The sequence below is a fragment of the Dunckerocampus dactyliophorus genome, chromosome 3, assembly GCF_027744805.1.
Source record: "Dunckerocampus dactyliophorus isolate RoL2022-P2 chromosome 3, RoL_Ddac_1.1, whole genome shotgun sequence".
NCBI classification, from domain to species: Eukaryota; Metazoa; Chordata; class Actinopteri; order Syngnathiformes; family Syngnathidae; genus Dunckerocampus; species Dunckerocampus dactyliophorus.
In genome coordinates, this window is record NC_072821.1 from 5,982,156 (window position 1) to 6,001,606 (window position 19,451).

The 19,451-nt window shown below is 39.8% G+C and overlaps 1 protein-coding gene across 3 annotated transcripts in view; it reads left to right on the plus strand.

Annotated features, from left to right (window-relative positions):
- The first annotated feature begins 1,987 nt into the window (after nt 1-1,987).
- The window catches only part of igdcc4 (immunoglobulin superfamily, DCC subclass, member 4), a 68,657-nt gene continuing 51,193 nt past the window's right edge, over nt 1,988-19,451 (plus strand). For all 3 annotated transcript variants that reach the window (XM_054770789.1, XM_054770790.1, XM_054770791.1), the window contains exon 1: nt 1,988-2,364. In XM_054770789.1, coding sequence (XP_054626764.1) covers nt 2,298-2,364 — 67 coding nt within the window. In that variant the 5' untranslated portion in view covers nt 1,988-2,297. The remainder of the gene's footprint in view (nt 2,365-19,451) is intronic.

Genomic DNA, 19,451 nt, shown 5'->3' on the forward strand with positions numbered 1-19,451 from the left:
ACTAGGCATCCCACATTTAAGTTATGTTAATATTATATAATATTATAGCGGCCTATCTTTTTTTTCATACAATCACCCTTTGACCTCACTGCATAATCTTCTAAATCTAATTGCACCTTAACATTATTATTACCTCATTAATATACTGTATGGAGTGATATTCATATTATTTATTGTTCAAATAATTATGTGTGGTCTTAATATTACATCACACGCGTTATTGTATGCTGAGAGCATGAGCATTATCTTCACATTGCAGTCTATTGTTTCACTGTTGTACATAAGCTAACAACCTACAGTATATGAAAAAATACTAGCCCTTTTGCAGCCTCTTATCTTCTAAGAAGTCTTTCTTTAATAAAGTATATATATATATATTTATATATATATATATATATACTGTATTGTGTCCATTTGTGAGGCTGGGGCTCGCTGATGTTGGGTCCGCTTGCTCATCGTCGCTGTTGCAGTTCAGCCCATATGTGCTTTATCAGGGTGCTTCCACACCAAACTCATCCAGGCATGCCTTCAAGGAGCTTGCTTTGTACACAAGGAACAAGAAAAGGGCCTTCCCTAAACTGTGCTCACACAGTTGGAAGAATAGAATTGTACAGAAAGTCTTGTTTGATTAAGAAATAGAAGAGTCTAGTTCAACTCCCGATTGATTAAAGAGCTGATTAAGAAGTGGATGCTTTTGTCTATGTAGAGTTGTTGCTGTTGTACATAGCTTGGTGGGCTTGTACTTTGGAAATCCAGCTAAACCGAAACTACTTTTACTTGTTTTAGGAGAGCCTCCTCTCGGGGGCACCAGAGGGCTTAAAGGGAGGTGAAGCAGCTTGAGAAAAATGACAAAAAAACAGCACACGCGCCTTTTTCTGTTCTCTTCTGTGTTTATTGTTGTGTGGTTGCTGTTTCTAGGAGTTGTAAAATGTGCTGCATTGTACTGAGCGCTGTCTCTCATTATATTGTTACCTCATCGAGCCACTGCAGAGGGTCAAATTATTGGAAACATAGTTTTATTATAGTGCAGTGCAGCTCTACGGACACAATGAAAACATAATATTGATGGATACATCTATGACTAAAGATATTAAAGCTCAGCCTGTACAGGTGCTGGTTTATATATCATAACGTGGTCTGCAATTTATGATAATATGCTATGTAAGCCCCATGTATCACTTATATATGTTTTAGAATAATATGCACTATTATTGCTATTATTATATTACGACTAATATCGCAAAAGAAAGTTTTGGCGGAAATATATTATTATTTGCATGATTTACTTTATTATATTTTGTTATTTAACCGTTATATTACAGTTAGTAGCGCAGTTAATAATATATTGTTAAGAAAGAAAGAAATAGTTGTTGATGTGCAAAAAGGGATAATAATAGAATGAATTGCAATGCAATTCAGGTAAGTGGGTGTGTGACTTTATATGCATTTGTAGAAAAACAACAGTATTTACTGTACTCCTGAAATTATGGTTTATTTTTATTTTTTTTATATATGACCGATGACACGTATGCTTTTTTGCCCTCAGGTTACCACCCCCACACCCATTGCAACTGACATTTTACATTCAAATGATTTTTTTTGTTGTTTTTTGTCAACACTGACATGTTCAAGTGTTCATCAGAGTGTCGGTCTGGGGGAAGAAAGTGTGTAGTAATAATAACGGCAATATGTATTATGTGCATTATTCTTCTTATTAAAGTTATTCTGGTAAGTGTTATTGCAAAGACATTTGTTGGATCAGCGTGTCAGTTTAAATAGTGCAGGTGTACCCAATGCTGTGTCTTCAAAGAGTTAAACAATAACGAGAACGGGATCCCCGTTTGCTGAAAGTCCACTGTCTGGGAGCGCATGCATGTGTGCGCGCGCGCGCGCGTGTGTGTTTGTGGAGCAGCAGGCAGACCCACCAGCACTCTTGCACATTGGCTCGCAACATGGCGTTGACTCGCCGAGGGACACGACGGATCTTCCACCCGCGTTGTTATTGTTGTTGTTGGGACTACTAGTTGGCGTGGGAGTGGGGTCGCTTTGGAGGTGCTGGGGTGGGAGGCAACCTTTTATGTTTCTGGAAGGGGGAGTCACAATCAAACAAACACCAGCGAGAAGACAATAGCGGACTGACCAGCAGAAAAGCAAATGGATTGCATGTGGCTGTGACGGTATAGCGGAGTGTGTGTGAATGTGTGTGTGTGTGTGCGTACGTGAGCGTGAGTGTGAGTGTGTGCATCGACACGGACTACAAGACCCACGCTGGTGAAACCCCCCAAAAAACGCTGTACATGGCGGTGGAGAGCACCACTTGGATCATCTGTGTGCTTCTGCTCTTTTGTGCTTCATCCAAGCAAGGTAAAGACAAAAAAGATGTGATTTAAATACATGCTTTTATTCTGATGAGCTTCTGTGCACCTTGCGCTGCACAATATGCATTGTGTGTCCCGGTGCAGGACGCTTTTTTTAAGAGTTTCTGCACACATTGCCTGCAAACGAGCAGTGAATGGTGCCACAAAGGCAGTAAATTGGGCTCACAACCAAGCTTGGGTTGAACTTTCTATGTGATCATGTTTAATGAAGTAAGTAGGGGGGCATAAAGGGCTTGGGCACAATAGCTTGCCACTAGAGTTTTAACACTTGACTTTTTACAGCTTTGGGATACACTGCATGATTTTAGAAGAGCTGTTTTGTATGACAGGAAGTCAAAGTGAGCATTTGAAGAGGTTACTGTTCCAGTCCTGTTGGTGTCAGTAGCGAGCGTTCCAAACTGTCAAAACGCATCAAAAAGAGTAGTTCTGAATGCTAATGCTGTAAACACCGCTAAATTGTGCTTTGATCTGTGCCAAAAATGTACAGTACAAATAATTTGTGCAAGCGCGCCACTAAATAGAGTTTGGAAAATCTTAACACTATTATGTTCAGTCGGGTGTGTGACGATCGTACAACCAGTTGGCCAAGAAAAAATGGTCTAAATTGGTGATAAAGTTGCTTAAATTTGCAGTGTATGCCTAGCTTTAGGTAGGCTACATACAGGGAAAACTATGGTTTTCAAATGCTTTTTTGACCCGTTAGGGCCACCATACTTGTTTTGTCATTTGTCATTTTAAATGCAGACGCCATCTACTGGGATCAAAGTTGATGTGAATTAATACAGTATATGACTGTGACCACCACAACTAACGTGATGTTTTTGCTTCCTTTTTTGAAATTTTGCACATATTGAATTTTTGTGACTGGGGGCGTCATAGAGATAGGGGATTAACACATGCGCACCAGAGCAAGCACGCCTCTCTGTTGTGACGGCAGACGGAAGCACAGCGGAGCGTCCCCCTCACACAGTCACACAGATTCTGACGCTCTTTTATAACTTCATTCTGACCAACAGCAGTGCAATTCCAACACCGTTCATCCTGGGAACGGTACCTGCTCATTCTCATTACAAGAAGGCAAGATGCATTCAGGGACGTCTCAAAAACGGCTTTATAATGCGTGTGTGAGACATGAAGTGGATAGTCTTATCACTCACTTTGCAACTCTTAAATCAGATGTACAATTTGCTACATTTTAGTATGCTGGAGAACACACTGAAAACAAGTAAATTCCCCTTAAATTACGTGATGTCTTTGAACGCAACAATTCATTGCTCATAATAACAATTTAAAGTGTGATTCAAATGATTACTAGATAGGATTTTTAGACGTGTGTGGTTTCTTTTAGCTTGATTAATATATTCAGTTCATCATTTGGAGCTGTTCATACATACACACACACACACACATATATATATATATATATATATATATATATATATATATATATATATATATATATATTGTATAATCCTGTTATTTATCTTTGTGTTAATTAAATATGGTAAAAATGGGTATATTTCAGACAAAGTTGGTAATGGTGATTAATCACGATTAATTCATTTAAAAATTGGGATTAATCTGATTAAAATGTTTCATCATTTGACAGCCCAACTTTGAATATAACCTGTGACATGTATGTTTTTTTCCTTTTAAGGACATTTCTAAGAGCTTTTTGGGCCACCCAAAATTGTGGCCCTGGAGCACCGCCTCTCTTCCAAATGATTTTTTTTATTAAACGTATAAAAAAGAAAATATTACTGCTGGACAATATGGGTTTGTTTCATTCTTTTGACATTGCGCTACCCCTCCCTCCGCTACATTTTGTCCCGGGGAACCATCCCCTTTGCAACTCCTGAAATTATGAATTTATTTTTATTTTTTTTAAATATGACTGATGACATGTGTTTTTTTTTGCCCTCAGGTTACCACATCCACTGCAACTGATATGATCAGTTGATCAGAATGTTTTGACATTTTACCCCACCCCCTGTTGTCCCGTGCCACTGCCCCCATTTAAAAAAAAAAGACCTTCACTGCTACTAGACTGTGTTTTTCTTATTATAAGGACATTTTGCAAAAACGCCTTTGTAGGAAGTTAGCGTGAACGAGACAGTCACACACTGAGAAAATTCCTCCAAAAACCACCCTTAAGAAACATTAAATAGATAGACTTTGCAGTCTTTTATCATTGCTCTGCATACTGTAACAAATACAGGCAAAAGAAAACACAATCATGAATCACTGCTGTCCTGGAAAATGTACTAATAGTTACTGTTGAGTCCAGTTATTAAATTGTACGTAGAGAAACGGACAGTACATTAACATTAGAGTCCAACATACAGGACATTGTAGCCCTATAGAGTGGATTAGTGCCGACTGTACACTGAGGGACATTAATGGGCTTCTTCACTGCAGCGGAGTGGTAAATAAGTTAATTGTTTGTCCCATTCAATATATGAAGCAGCTTCTTCATCGGTTTCATAACCCGCTCACGTTGTGTGAGGTGTGTGTGAGACTGTACATCCAGCATCTATGCTGGATGTTTTGTACAATCCCACCGAGGGCCGGCATTGAGAGATGTGGTGGCGGCAGCGGCGGCTCCTAAGTGGGGAGCGAGGCAGGTTGCAGAGGAAAAGTCTGCCCACACAGGTGACGAGTGGGTGAATGAGTGGCCATAAGATTTACATAACAAAGACCAGTGCAAAACATCAGTGCAGCTGGTGGTGATCTTGTTAGGTCAGGACAAATACAAGTAACATGTGAAAGTTGTGTAACAGTCGCTCCCGTTGCGGTTAAAGGGTTGCAGAATAGTGTCTTTATGTAAAAGGGTGGCAATGAACCCACCTCAGATGACGGTATTCTGCAAATGCCTTATTCATGATTGCAGTTTTTAGGCAGCATTCACACTCCGATGGTTCGGTACAGACCAAATATAAAAAGACAAAACAAAAAACTTGGTGCTCACTCTACTGTAGCTTTTGCGACGAATTACCCAACATAACCCAAATACAGGGACCCTCGGGTCCAGAAGGTCTGACTCTTACCGAAACATACTCTAACCGAATCAGTTTTTCTCATAAGAAATAATGCAAATCCAGTTCATCTGTTCTTGGCACCCAAAAATGTTAACACAAAATGCATTTTTCAAGTTTTACAATTATATTTATACATGCAGAAAACAATTGGAAATGCATATGAATGACAAAAGATAGGGATAAATGAACATTTAACATCACTTTTACCTTGATCGTTGACAAATACTTCTATAAGATCGCAGCAAGGGACTACCTTCCTGTTTTGCTGTGAGTTATTTCTTGAATTCAATTGTTTCTAACCTTCTTTAGCAAAGTGCTGGCACTTGCAGCTTTTTTTGGCTTTGTTGTGGGTTATTTTGTAGCCGTGATAAGAAAAAGCAGAGACTGTGTTAGCAAAAGAACAGTCGATCACTGATGACATCATGGACAGGCGACGGACAATGACTTCAGGTTCCGGTTTCCATGCTAACGCTAGAAGATTTTTGATTAAAAATACATTACGAACACAGCTGGACTCATGCAGTGTATTAATAACACGACAAGACACAAAAATGTTTGCGTAAATCTTTGACGTAAATCAGAAACTATGGGGGTGCGTACACTGAGGTTCCAAAGTATTGCAAGCCAAAATGCCTATCTGGGTTGAATTTGTAGGTGATTTCTATATTCTGCTGTATGCTATCATTTTAACACTGGACCCTGTCTTTGGTTTAAGGTAGTGTTCACATTTGAATGCAAGTGTACAGAATCCCACTTGCAAGCTGACTGAGACCCATCTCTCAAGTGGTCTTAGTTCACTTGTTGATGATCGCAATCAGACTTGACATAACGAACCGTAGTAGCAGAACAAATGCACCATTTTAGTTTGAGTTTGCTTTAACCAAACCAAACTTGACAAGTCTGAATGCGCCGGTAGCCTTTGATGAATAAGATGCATTTACTTGCCTATTTCTGAGAAAAGAGCAGCAGATTAGTCAATGAAATCATTGTTGAGAAGTCCAGTTGAAGGCTATATCTTGTAGATTTCAGTCGTGTTCACATTCCTATACAGGTGTAAGTGCAAGTATGAATTTCTTAATGACCAGTCTCTTGTGCAACAGGGTTGTCTCTTTTGCCACAGAGACTCTCTCCCATTAAAGGTCTTTGCTAGTGACCTTGCTTTTGTCCCCTCTGAGCACATTTGTAGGACCAACATGAAAGATTGGTTTCATCAGTGCCTTGTCTGACGGCAGTCAGTCATTAATTTAACATGACCTAGTTTGCCAAACTGAAGTAATTTTTGGAAATATGAGCAAAACCCAGCCTAAGATACAAAGAGTTCCATCTCTGAAGCTGACATAATGTCAACGCAACATTGTAATAGTCACACTTTTGAGCATAAAGGTGTTCAAAAATCGGGCAAATCTTTTGAGAAGCTTTAATAGGTTACAAAGAATAGCCCACATTTAAATGAAGGTGGGGATTGAATAACACAGAACTGAGTGTTGCTGGTATTAGGGATGCACATAATATATACTGTGGATGTATATATAGGATTTGAACAAGCTTCTTTATGGGGTTATGTTGTGTAGTTGCCATTTTACTACTTTGTTAATTCAGACTTGTCTAGTTTACTGTCTAAACAGGTTGAGAAGTCATAGGCAAGACAGTGAAGTGTGGTGCGGACTTTTTAGAATTTAGATGAATTGATTAAGATTAAGGTCACCTGTGTGGAATGTATTGTTTATTAAGAACTTGGTGAATTCAGTCAATTCAGTCTTGGCAAACTTGCTGTCAAATGAATAACAACATGACTTAAGCAATGACAGTTGAGTTACATTATATTCATGTTATGGCATCTCGTCTTTATTTTGCTTAATAAAGCAATGGGGTGGAAGCAGAAGTTCAGGACATTCACAGAGAGATTCTCTCATCCCATTAAAAATATAAAAGAACTATCAGTTAATATATTAAATGATTAATGGCTATAGCAGATCAAGGGAATTTCATCAAATGCACTTTCCTACTTTGTAGTAAATATTGCAATATCTTCTATACCTACAAACTAGGCTGGTGGAGACTGAATGGACTGAATGCAGTGAGGTTGACATGTCAGTATGCCTATTTAGTTCTGAGACTCCACCACCTTTGTGTAACTCCTCAATTATGACTTTCTTTATTTTTGATACTGATTAATTATTCTGTCACAGCTAACTTTGGTGCAAGAGGTAGAGGCTACAGCCTCGGCTGATTGCCAGTCAGTTTCACAGCAATCATCTAGTTTTCTTTGGAGAAAAACATGTTTTCTTATAATATAGTATTTTCTGCCATTTAATTTAGTTACCATAGTTAGTTAGTTTTCTCAGTTAATAATCAGGGAGATCTTGTCCTTGCCCTCCGAATGACTCAGTTTATCAGTCCTAAAGATTGGGCTACTTTGGTACATGCTGAAATACTGTAAGTCCTAAAAAACTGTCATAGTATGCGTAAGGATTGATTTGGGTGCATCATTGAGATGGAGCATGTCACTTTGGCCTATTCTGTTATTTATGACTAAGGTCCTGTTATGTGTCATCCAGTTATGTATTGAATTTGGGAGTGTAACAGTCCACGTGTTTGGTGCTACGTGTGGGAATCTCTGGCCGCCTCACAATTCAATGTGATTACGATTCAGAGGCCTGCGATGATAAAACGATTATTGATGTATCTCTATGCATCTCCATGCATCTCTTTTTGTGATAAATACTTTTTTCATGCATCATTTTTTTCTATATATATGGTAATTTCTTTTTACTCACTGTGTACCACTAAAACAAAGCATATTTGTAATGATCCACAATTAAAATAAACATGAAAAGGATTAATTTACTTCCATTGTCTTTTAAAAATTGGAAGGTTACGTCTACCAACATATTTCCCATTGCACAGAACCAGCAGGAAAAATAAGGTGCATCAGTAGAAGCATGTATAAAATTAACAAACTTCAGCATATTCTGAGTAACCAACATAAAAAGAAATCTGTCATTTTTCCATCCATCCATCCATTTTCTATGCCGCTTTGCCTTATTAGGGTTGCGGGGGCATGCTGGACCCTCTGTCATTATTCACAAATAAATAATAGATTTCTGACTTCAAACTAAAATCCTGAGCATAGAATCTCTGACAAAATCATATTTTTGCAGTATAGCAAAGTTAAAAACAGCTTTCATGCAAAAAATAAAAATTTCTTTACCAGCCTCTCATACAAGAATTATGCTTGCAGACCAAAAAAACTAGGCTTCTCTTATTCACAGTTGTAGTGTCAGTGAAATAACGTCGCCGTGGGTTCCAAAGTGTGCAACAAAGCACAACAGCCGTGTTTCTCAACAGCCGAAAACAGCCACAAATACTTCACAATAAAAGTGTTTCAAGCAGAAACACTTTTCCGAGTTGGGTGGAAAATTAGATATGACCTGCTTGATGGTTTCTCTGGTTGGGAGCAGCTTCAGCTGGCTGTTTTTTCTCTTGGTTCAGGTGGAAATGTGCCATGTGGTTTCTCATATTTGTTGTGTTCCCCAAATATTTTAAGCTTGTATGACAAAGCTTCCATTTTGTCTGGCTCTTGTCCAGCTCATTTTTACCTTCAACTACGTGAAAGTCAAAGTGCTTCCAGACGAATTTACACTCAGACATTTTGGTAGCGTCTTACACTTAGGTGCACCACCATAAACTTTCCGGGCGGCACTTCCGCTTTCCGTTTTTTTTGTTCCATCAGCATCGATTATTGACATTTATGAATCAATGAATAATCAACATTGTCCGCATTGCGATGCATCTAAGAAATGAATCTTTCCCTCACCCCTATTTGGTACATACCATGGTACATTCACGCTCCGTAACAGAGGAGTTTGCAAGGTTTTTCGCCGCTGTTTCGACATGTTCAGTAGTGTTTGTGCGGTCCCTATTATAAGCAACCAGAGCGACACTTCCCGTGCGAGCTCCCTACACCATGACGCAGCAGTCCGGACACAGCGAGAGCGAACTACCGCTGTAGCTACAGACCTACAGTGTGAAAACTAACTTCAACACAGCACACTGCGGACACGTCTGCATGTTGGTGTTGCGTTTTCTTCTCAATGCGGGTGGCGGGAGTCGAGTGGCAACCAGCTTTGAGGCGCTTTAATGCACCTTCCATGATGGAGTGTGGCTAAGAGTTACGAACGTGATATGATAACCGGATCGGCCCGATCTCGTGGCGAACGTCGATATTATTCGATCTTCACAAATACAGTCGATTGGCAGCCGACCGCGATCCTGAAGATCGGATCGGGACATCCCTAGTTCATACAGTAGAAAGGAATTGAGCGCATCCGTATGTTGCATATCAAAGAAGTAAACAGCTTTAAATCAAAAGCCATGTTTCTACAAACAAGGTGTGCCGACACGATCAAATGAGCCGAGCGGGGATTGCAAAACAATTGCTTTGCTATGATTCGGTGCGTTTGCGATAAAGGACCATGAACGCGGTGGGTGTCAGTGGATGTGGAGGTTTGTGTGGGAATTTGAGGCCAGCGGCTCGGGGGCTTGGGGTGATTTTGGGACAGAGATGAATCAGCGGGCGCTGGTGAGGCGAATTAGAGGGCAAGGACCACGGCGAGATGCACAAACAAAGAGCTTGTTTTGTCCGTTCTAACGATCACAGGGAAACATGTCCACTTCAGTTACCGCGTCACGGGCACATGAAAGGAAGAAAGGTCCCCCAAGTGGCTTTGTTTCATTTATATCAAATTGACATTTCCTAATTCCAGCAGCGCAACAGTTGCTTTTTCTCCTCTCTCTCGTCATGTTCTACAAAGAACTTACTTCCTGTTAGCGTTAATTGCAGTTTAATCCTCAGTGCCAGCGTGACTGTTCACATCTCATTAAACAACTTAGGAGTCATCTTTCCAGCAAGGGTTGATTAAGCTGGCGGGATCTTTCTCTTTGCTGTTCAGCATAACTCGAACATAAATTAACAGTACTAAGACACTGTTGGTCACTGAGCATAGATATGTCCTGATTTAATGACAGCTACTTTACATTCCTCCTGTGTCAGCAATCGGCTACTGTCCTCTCGCTGAACCAGTTATCCTGCATGTGTCTGGCATGAATTAACAGCACCCCCATGTCTGCCTGACGCCTACTGCTTATCTCCCACCTAGCATGCGTGGAAGGCATGCTACCATAAGTGCTCTACAGAACAAGTGGTCAAAGAGTTGTGGTTAATTAATGGCTAAGCCCAAAGACTTTTGTTCAATGGTAGCCATGTTTATTGAGCGATCTTTTTACAATTGTTGAGGACGTGTGTGTTGCAGTCCCTTACCGTTCTATTGCAAATTCATTATTGGTGGAGTGACAATTCTAGAAGGAATTGAGAAATATTGAATGTTTCGGCGTTTTTTAATTTTTTTCACCTAACATGTCAAAATGGTCCAAAAAAGGAACATCCATTTACCTGTTGCCACTTTTCAGTTCGTATTTCTCTACTTCACTCTATCACGTTTTTTTTTTTAAATATATTAATATTATGTTAAAATCATGTTGTTTCATGGTTGTATAGGGCCTATTATTAGTCAAAAAGATGCATATTCAAGCAAGTTTTATGTATTTTTTGCCTAAATTAAGCATTTTCAAGCATAACAATGGCTAAATACACTTATAATACACATATAAGGCATTCAAGATGCTGTGAATGATCACTAGTTGGTCACTAGTTGTCAGTGATGTTACTGTAAAGTTCGATGAGACAAACAAACGCCAGACTTGACCGCCAGAACAGCAGGCTTTTATTGCAGGTTTGAATTATCTCATAACAGGCACAGTAATCCCTAATAAAAACGCAGGCTACTGTTGCTGAAGTAAACCACACCAAGCTAAATCTCAACTCTGAACCTTCAGCGTCACTTCCTGTCCACCCTTCACTTAACTGCCCTGGGGAACACATATATAGTGACCATGAGGTCTTATGTCTTAAAGGGCTGATTTTGTCTTATTATGTCTACAGTGTTGGGCAATACGAGTGTAAAGGCGACTATAAGGGTGTTAGTTCATGTGTAGAGGGTTCTAATAATGTTAAAACCATATTTAGAGGGTCGTAAACAGGATTTCTATCCTAACTACGAAAATATTCAATTTCATAAATAAGCAGTCATACTGTGTGAAAATTGACTTATCACTTATCAGTTTTTTGTAGTCTAGAACTACAAAAAAAGTACGAATAAGGTGACAGGGTTGATGTTTTTTTAATTTACATTTTTTTGTGTGTCTTGAAAAATCTGTCAAAATCATCTTAAATGGTCAGTAGTGAACGGGTTGTCTTTTGAAAAATGGATGGGATTGAATGAGTTAAGGACATTCGAAGAAGAGCTTCAAAATGTAAAAAGAAGAAAAAAAAGCAACCAACTATTAAACTGAAATATAGGCTGAAAATAGGCTGTTCACCAGCTGATCAAAAGTTTTAAGATCACAGCCTTTGAAAAACAAAATCTCTGCAAAACTGTGGATTGAATGTTATTTTCTGTCAGGTATTCACACTGTGATCTATTGATGGCAAAGGCAAAAAATGTGGTCTTTTGAATGTGGTCGGACTGTTGAGCTGCATAAGCAAGGTCTCACGCAGCGTGCCATTGCTGCTGAGGTTGGACACAGTAATACAGTTATTTGAAACTTCTTCAAAGATTCTGAGGGTTAAAAAGTCAAGTGGTTGACACAAAATATGTCACTGGCCCTGAGCCGGAGGATTTGATTAGCTGTCTGTCAAGACAAAGGACAATCCTTACAGATGAAGTGTAGTCCAATAACCATCAGACGGCATCTGCAAGACAAGGGTTTGAAGGAAAAAAAACATTCAAAGGCCTTGTGTCTCTTTCAGCGCCACCAAATTTCCCGTTGGGAATTTGCACGAGATCACCAAACATGGGACAGTTAAAGGTGGAAGAAATTTTTATTTTCTTATGAGAAAAAAATGTAACCTTGACGATCCTGATGGCTTCCAACTTTACTGGCATGACAAGGAGACCCCACCTGAGATGTTTGCCACACAGCACAGTGGAGTGGGCACCATCATGATCCGGGGTGCTTTTTCCTTCAGTGGAACAATGGAGCTTCAGGTTGTGCAGGGGCGTCAAAAGGCACATTTTTATGTGGAGATGTTGCATGAGTATCCCTCATGACTGAAGGCCTTTGTCTATGTGGTAATGGCTTTTTCGACAGGATAACACTGTAGTTCGCAATGTCCGCCTGACAAAGGACTTCTTCCAGAGGAATAACGTCACTCTTTTCAGCAGTATCTGTCTATTCTATGTGAGCTTGGGTCACAGGTCAAATGCATTACAAGTTAGCCTACAGATACCCTCTGCTGTCTGTAACCCTGGCCTTGTATGTTACGGCGCTCTCGTCAAACTCTCCCGGGGAGGGAGATTCATCAGGCGCTAAAATGGATTCTCAGCATGTTGTTGACAGCAGGACGGCTGTTCTGGCTTGATAACAACTCTTCCTGCTTGATTGCATTTTTATTTATGATACACTGTAGGGAGCGGGATAAAAAAAAAAGTCACAATAAGCCAGGATGAGTTAGTTGTGATTGCAGTCGCAGGGCCTTGAATATTGCGGTATGCGACTCACTTAGACGCGTTTATGTTGTCAAAGTTGACAGTGTGTAATGAAAGACATACTGCCCATACAATGTATTCCCCATGCATGTCTGATGACTTTATGTACAGTATACTACCTTCGTCAAGAGAGTGATATAAATTCTGCCTTTATGAAAGAGAGGCAGTCATGTAAGACTGTATTAATTAAGGTGGTTAAGGATGGGCTTCTTCCTGAATATCCTGAACTCCTGCTTCCATTGCGGTGTTGCATTGAGGCAAATAAGGAGAAGTTGTCATAGCTCATTTTGTCATACAGTAGCTTCCCATCATTTTAGACAGTTCTTTAGACAGTTTAGTTTAGATTGACTCAACAGCGCCTCTGCTGGTTGCAACTAAATATCCATCTAGCCTTAAAGGGATACCTCGGATTTTTTAGCATGAAGTTGGAAGACATCCCCATCAGCAGCGTATTACACCAACAGTGACTTACCCTCCCCCCCAATTGATCCTGGGAGTCCAGTTGAGGTCGGAGATCCGTGACGAGGAACGTAGTTTTGCGTAGTTGCAGGGGCCATTTAAGTAAGGAGTTTGGCTTCTCAAAAAATAGGCGTTCAAAAAAGGGTCGTAGTTTGGACACACCTGTCTTAGATGGACCAAATCTATATGAACCAAACACAAACAGTTGTTGTAGTTTGGTCTGCAACAAATCAGAAAAGAGGCAAAAATGCAGATCACTGTTTAAGTTATAGCTGATGCGCGTGAATATGTTGTTTTACCTAAAACACAAAGATAATAGGTTTGCTTTCATGAAAAATACTCATATTTGACAGGCTGAAATCAGAGGATATTTACAGTTTGAAATGAAAAAAAACGATTAATCAAACACCAAAATAGTTGTCTATTAATTGGGTAGTCAATTAATCATCAATTAATTGTTCCAAAGAAGCCAAAGAAAAAGCAAAACACACCTGTAGAGTTCATCTGTTAGATGCTCACTGAGTCTCACAATCTTTGTTGATATGATGAAGGTTTGAACACCATGTTTTCTTCGTCCTGTGAAGCGTATTTTTCCAAAAAACTCTGAACTCCAAATTGTATGACTTTTGGAGCATTTCGTTCAGCGGTATTTGAAAACTGCTTATTTTCTTTCTTCCTAAAGTGCTGTCTAAGTGGTGTTAAGGCCTCTCCACATCACTGCACAGCTGATGTGCTGTTTTTTTCCCCACCATGCAAGGATTGATTGCATTACAATGCAGGGCGCTAACGCTACAAACCATCATCTACTGTATGCTGTTCACATAAAAACACTTGTTATTTTTCACAATGGTCCAAGGTCAGACGAGGTCAATTTCAGCGGCTTGTTCACACACAAAGTTTGGAGTGAATATTACAGGATCACATAATGATTCGTACAGCTCAAGCGACCCTGTGCAATGTTAGGCATGGGAGTGGGAGGGAGAGAAGTGGAGTGAGTCAACCATTTATGCCACATGCTGAACCGCCGTGGGGGGCAAAGTCCAATTACAGTACATGCCTAAAAATCATGGGGATGGTACACAGCGGGGTGCATTTGGGTTTTGTATGTATGTTGTTTTAATCAATTGTAGTCTTGAGAATTTGTCAGTAAAAGCTATGTCTATTCTGCAGCAAAGTAGTGCAGAGAAATAAAAACCAAAAAACAGTCAAAACAGTCTCCCAGAGAAAATTTTGAGTCATTGTGTGCTAGATAGGCTATTCATCCAATGATAGTTAACGTTAGTTGCTAAACTTTGCCAAATAGCTGTTATTAGGTTACAACAAACATAACAATTTCACGTGCGTGGGGCTTGCAATGTCGGAGCAGATAGAGCACGGAGTATACACAGTCAAAACACTTGCACATTCACACCCATACACATGCAGTACCTAACGAAGGCAGGCATCATCTTTAAACAGTGAATGAATGGCAGCACTGTCTGCAGTGCTGCTAACAACCTTCCTTCAAGGATAGGCTCCTAAATAATTGTATAAGCCCTCCAAAAAATAAAATCAGATGATCAAATGTGTGTGTGTTGGCCAGTGGTGCCTGTGAGGAATAATCCATTACACATTAGTGGCAAATTAGGTATGCTTATAAGTGTGTGTGTGTTTACTGAGGAGCGTGTGCCTGCATGCTTTTGTGTAACTGAGGGGGGCGGCAGCTGTGATTTGTAAGTGCATTTTGATCCCATCCCCTGAGAGTCCATGCTAAATTAGGATGTATATTATTTAAAGGTGCCCTGGGCTGACTTTCAGATGGATACGTTCGTGCAGCGAATATATCTATTTTTTCCCTTATTTTTATGGCGCTCTGCATGTGCATTTTCATGCTGCCTGCCAGGAAGGAAACCTTCAACTCAGATGGGGAAGTATTAAGGTTGATTTAGTCTATTTTCCGTTTCCTATGAATTCAGATGACTTGATTATACCATTCTTGGATGCTTTTGTTTCTTCTTTTGCTGTCAGTCCCTAAATGAATAGCAGTTGGAAGCTTTTTTTCACCGTATTTGTAACTTATAATTACCCCTCATATGGTATAAACCTTTCAAGTGATTATTGTGACCACAATTATCACGGTTACAAATATTATTACAATATTGTCAAATTTGTTACAAATATCCCTGTACTTTGACCGTAGTAGTCCTCTTTGGAAGGTGCAAAAATATCTTGATCAGTTGCCATGTTTTGCAGCTTTTGATGGCGCACAACGGTAAACAAAGTATGGCGCATGGTTAATATTTCGGTACAGTTTTTCCCACTGAAATAAAACTGTACAGGAATTGTTTAAAGTAGCATTTGAACATTCTTAACGTGCTAAAAGAAACAAACAACTCCCATAGTAAACACGAAAACAAGCTACCTCGACATTGAGTTGTGTTGTTGTTGAATTATACAGTCGAGCCTGTAAATACACCTAAGGTCTTACAACTTGGACACCAACCAACATTTTTGTCTCTCAGGTCTCGAAACGTCGTTGCTTCGAAACATTTAGGAAATAGACAGAATTTGGTGTGATACAGGCAATACTTGAAGTTACATTTTAGCAGTCTCAGGCATAGTTCAAGTGTAAAAGACGCAAACCGCAGTTAATTGTAAAACGTACGAACTAGAGTCTAGCTCATCTTTAATGGCCAAGTAATCACCGTTGTTTGTGTTGTGGTCTTATACTTAATGGTGGATCTGTATTTTACTCTTAAGGTGATAGAATTTGGAGATGGAAATAATAGAAATAGTAATCATTTTTGCCATCATTAACCAAATACTATACAGGCAATTTTGAAAGTAGGATTTTAACAATGTTAGCCAGCATTCTAGTGTAAAAGAATGTAATCTAAATAATTTATTGTATTATATAATGTACAGGTTTTAAATGGCATCTTTTCGGCTAGCCCTGCTTTCTAAAATACGATTATTTTTCAAGTGAAAATCACTACACAAGATATTTTTTCTTTGTAGGAAAAAAAAAGAAATGGATGCTCAAAATGGGACTTTTTTACTTTGTTGAAGTGTAGTTTTCACAGTGTGCTCTAGTATTGAATCAGTGTGTTATTTCACCTACATAGGTAGTATGCAGCTTTTCACATCCAAATGAATAGCCTTGCAGCTAATCCTCCATGTAGGTGGGCTGGTCAACAACACTTGTCTCGAGGTGGTCTTACTCATGTTCTTATTTTTAAGTCCTCGCTTCCTTCCAACCGACGCGCTTCTCATACTTAGTTCAGCCGAGGTTGCCTTTACGTGCTTCTCATGCGCTTCCTATGAGGTCACACTGTATGAATGCATCACGTGGCATCACATTGGAAACGCTCCGTTATTCTGATCCGGTACATCTCGTCTCCCCCTGTGGTGTCAGGGATCTCAACCTCAGCAGGGCTTCCTTAATAGATGGGGGGAGGCGAAGAAAAGCTTAGCATGTTTCCAAGAAATGTTGAGCTGACAGTGTGTGTTTTCTAACAGTAGGATGGTTTTGCATGTCTGCCTATTTGTGGCTGGGAATCACAGATTTTTACAACCTACTGGTGGTTCTTTGTGTCATTTCATTCAGTATCATCAGTATCTATGAATAAATACACTTTCTATTGATTTGGTGATCTGGCAGCCCCCCGAATACACACATTTATGTCGGCACCCCTCGGATTGTCTGACTAAAGTCGATATAGGAAGTCTGTATAAACGAGCCATTGCTTGCATCAAGGAGAATGGGCGAAAAGTTAATATATGAGTTTACGTTGTTAGTGGAATTACAACAGGCAAGCAGCGTGGGTAATGTAGAAGTGGCTCTGAGAAACGTCTTCCCCAGCTAGCCGGGATGACCCGGCGAGCCATGTGTCAACAACAGATATTTTTATGGGCATATCAATTACTCACAGATTTTTGCCATTGGCTGGTAGACATGGAATGTAACTCCTGCGAAAACGAGTATCTGCTGTATAATATCCTAGTATTGCTATTGTATTGACCCTTGAGAAATGCTTTTGTGAAATGTGCAGCGTGTATTCACTTTGTGAGAGGTATGGCCACTTATTCTGCGATTCCCACCCCTTCCGCTGTATCTGCCCTGTGACTGGATGGTGACCAGCCCAAAGTCAGCTGGGACAGGCTCCAGCTCACCCATCACCCCAAAGAGGACAAGTGATAAAGAAATGAATGGACAATGTTTTGGGTTGGTCTGTTAATGTATGTACAGTAATTGCTGGTTATTGTTGGCAATTTTACAGCAATTTACACTACAATGTAGCATATTAGGGATAAGGGGTGGGTGTGTGCTGTGTGTTCAGTATTTTGCTGTGCCTCTGGCCTGGAGATCACCAGCCAAAAACTATAATTACTTTTATGTGGCATTGTTTCCCAACCGAGGCATTACTGTACCCTTGACACTATTTTAGGGTACGGCTCAGCTGCACAGTGAACCAGTAGACTCCAATGAAAACCACCACTGGGAAAATTCACAGTATTTTGGTACTTTTTTTTAATACTTTTGTGTACTATAAAAATGCACTAAGACAAAGCAAGCACACACTTGTATCATAAAGTACAAGATTCGCCCACTTGATAAGTGAAATGATCAGTTTCAATGACTCCGGTTGGTCCACCTACAATGAAAGTCGGCAGCAATGGAAAGAACATGAAAAGAGGTCTTTTGACCGAATGAGTGCTTCAAGGCCACTACTTCCCACACACATGCACTCACATACAGAGGACAAGTATGACTAAAAAAAGCCTTATATACAACAATGACGGCTCATATAGTGTACAATGATGCTTATCTTCTCCAATACATAATGACACAATACATAATTTGCCATTCGTGCACTGATGCATGCTCAGAGAGGCAGAAACTAAACAAAATGTGTACAAGAACTATAGCATGTGTGTTTTCTGGATCCAAGGAGTTAGGGTTAAAGCCTGGTTTTTGACAAGATCAGCTTGATTAAGGGGCCTTGAAAAGAAGCAGGTGCTATTTGAGGCTTTGTTCAATATATCATTGTAGCCCCTTTCATAGTGTGAGATCCCACCATGAAAACTCGAGTACACACTTGCTGGAAAGTCTCGTAGATTGATGAGAAGGCTTTACAATTCTACAATTTACAGGGAGCAAGTATAGGAGAAATATCTTCTGCTAGTTCTAGTCAGCACTCAAGGTGCATTCTTTTCTGTGGTGGTGTTGTGTGGTAGAGAGGACAATAATCCATCTAATACGTCACAAAAGAACAAATTCATGACTCGTACATATGAATGTGCTTGGCTAGTGATCCGTCCACGGTGTACCCCATCTTATGGGCCACTGAACAAGATGGACGGATGGGTCCTGCGAGTACTTTAATTGGTGCCAAAGATCTAGATCCAGAGTATATGACAAATTAACATAAATGTATGTAATGTAACCCAAAATCTATAAATCACACTTAATCCCATATTTGAATTTAAATGAACGGTAATTTGCCTGGAGATACATGACTGGTGATCAGTCCATGGTATGCCTCGCATGACGGACCCCTGCTTTGCTGAACAGGAAGAATGACCTTGATAGTTGATCCTGACATACAGTGGTGTGAAAAAGTCTTTGCCCCCTTTTGTTTTTTTTTTACATGTTAGTCACACTTAAATGTTCCAGATCAAACAAAATAAAATTTTAGTCAATGATAACACAACTGAACACAAAATGCAGGTTTTAAATGAAACGTTTTATTATTAAGGGAGTAAAAAAATCCAAACCTACATGGCCCTGTTTGAAAAAGTAATTGTCTCCCTGTTAAAATGTAACTTAACTGCGGTTTATCACACCTGAGTTCAAGTGGAAAAGGTAATAAAGCCATTTCTAAAGCTTTGGGACTCCAGCGAACCACAGTGAGAGCCATTAACCACAAATGGCGATAACATGGAACAGTGGTGAACGTTCCCAGGAGTGGCCGGCCAACCAAAATTAC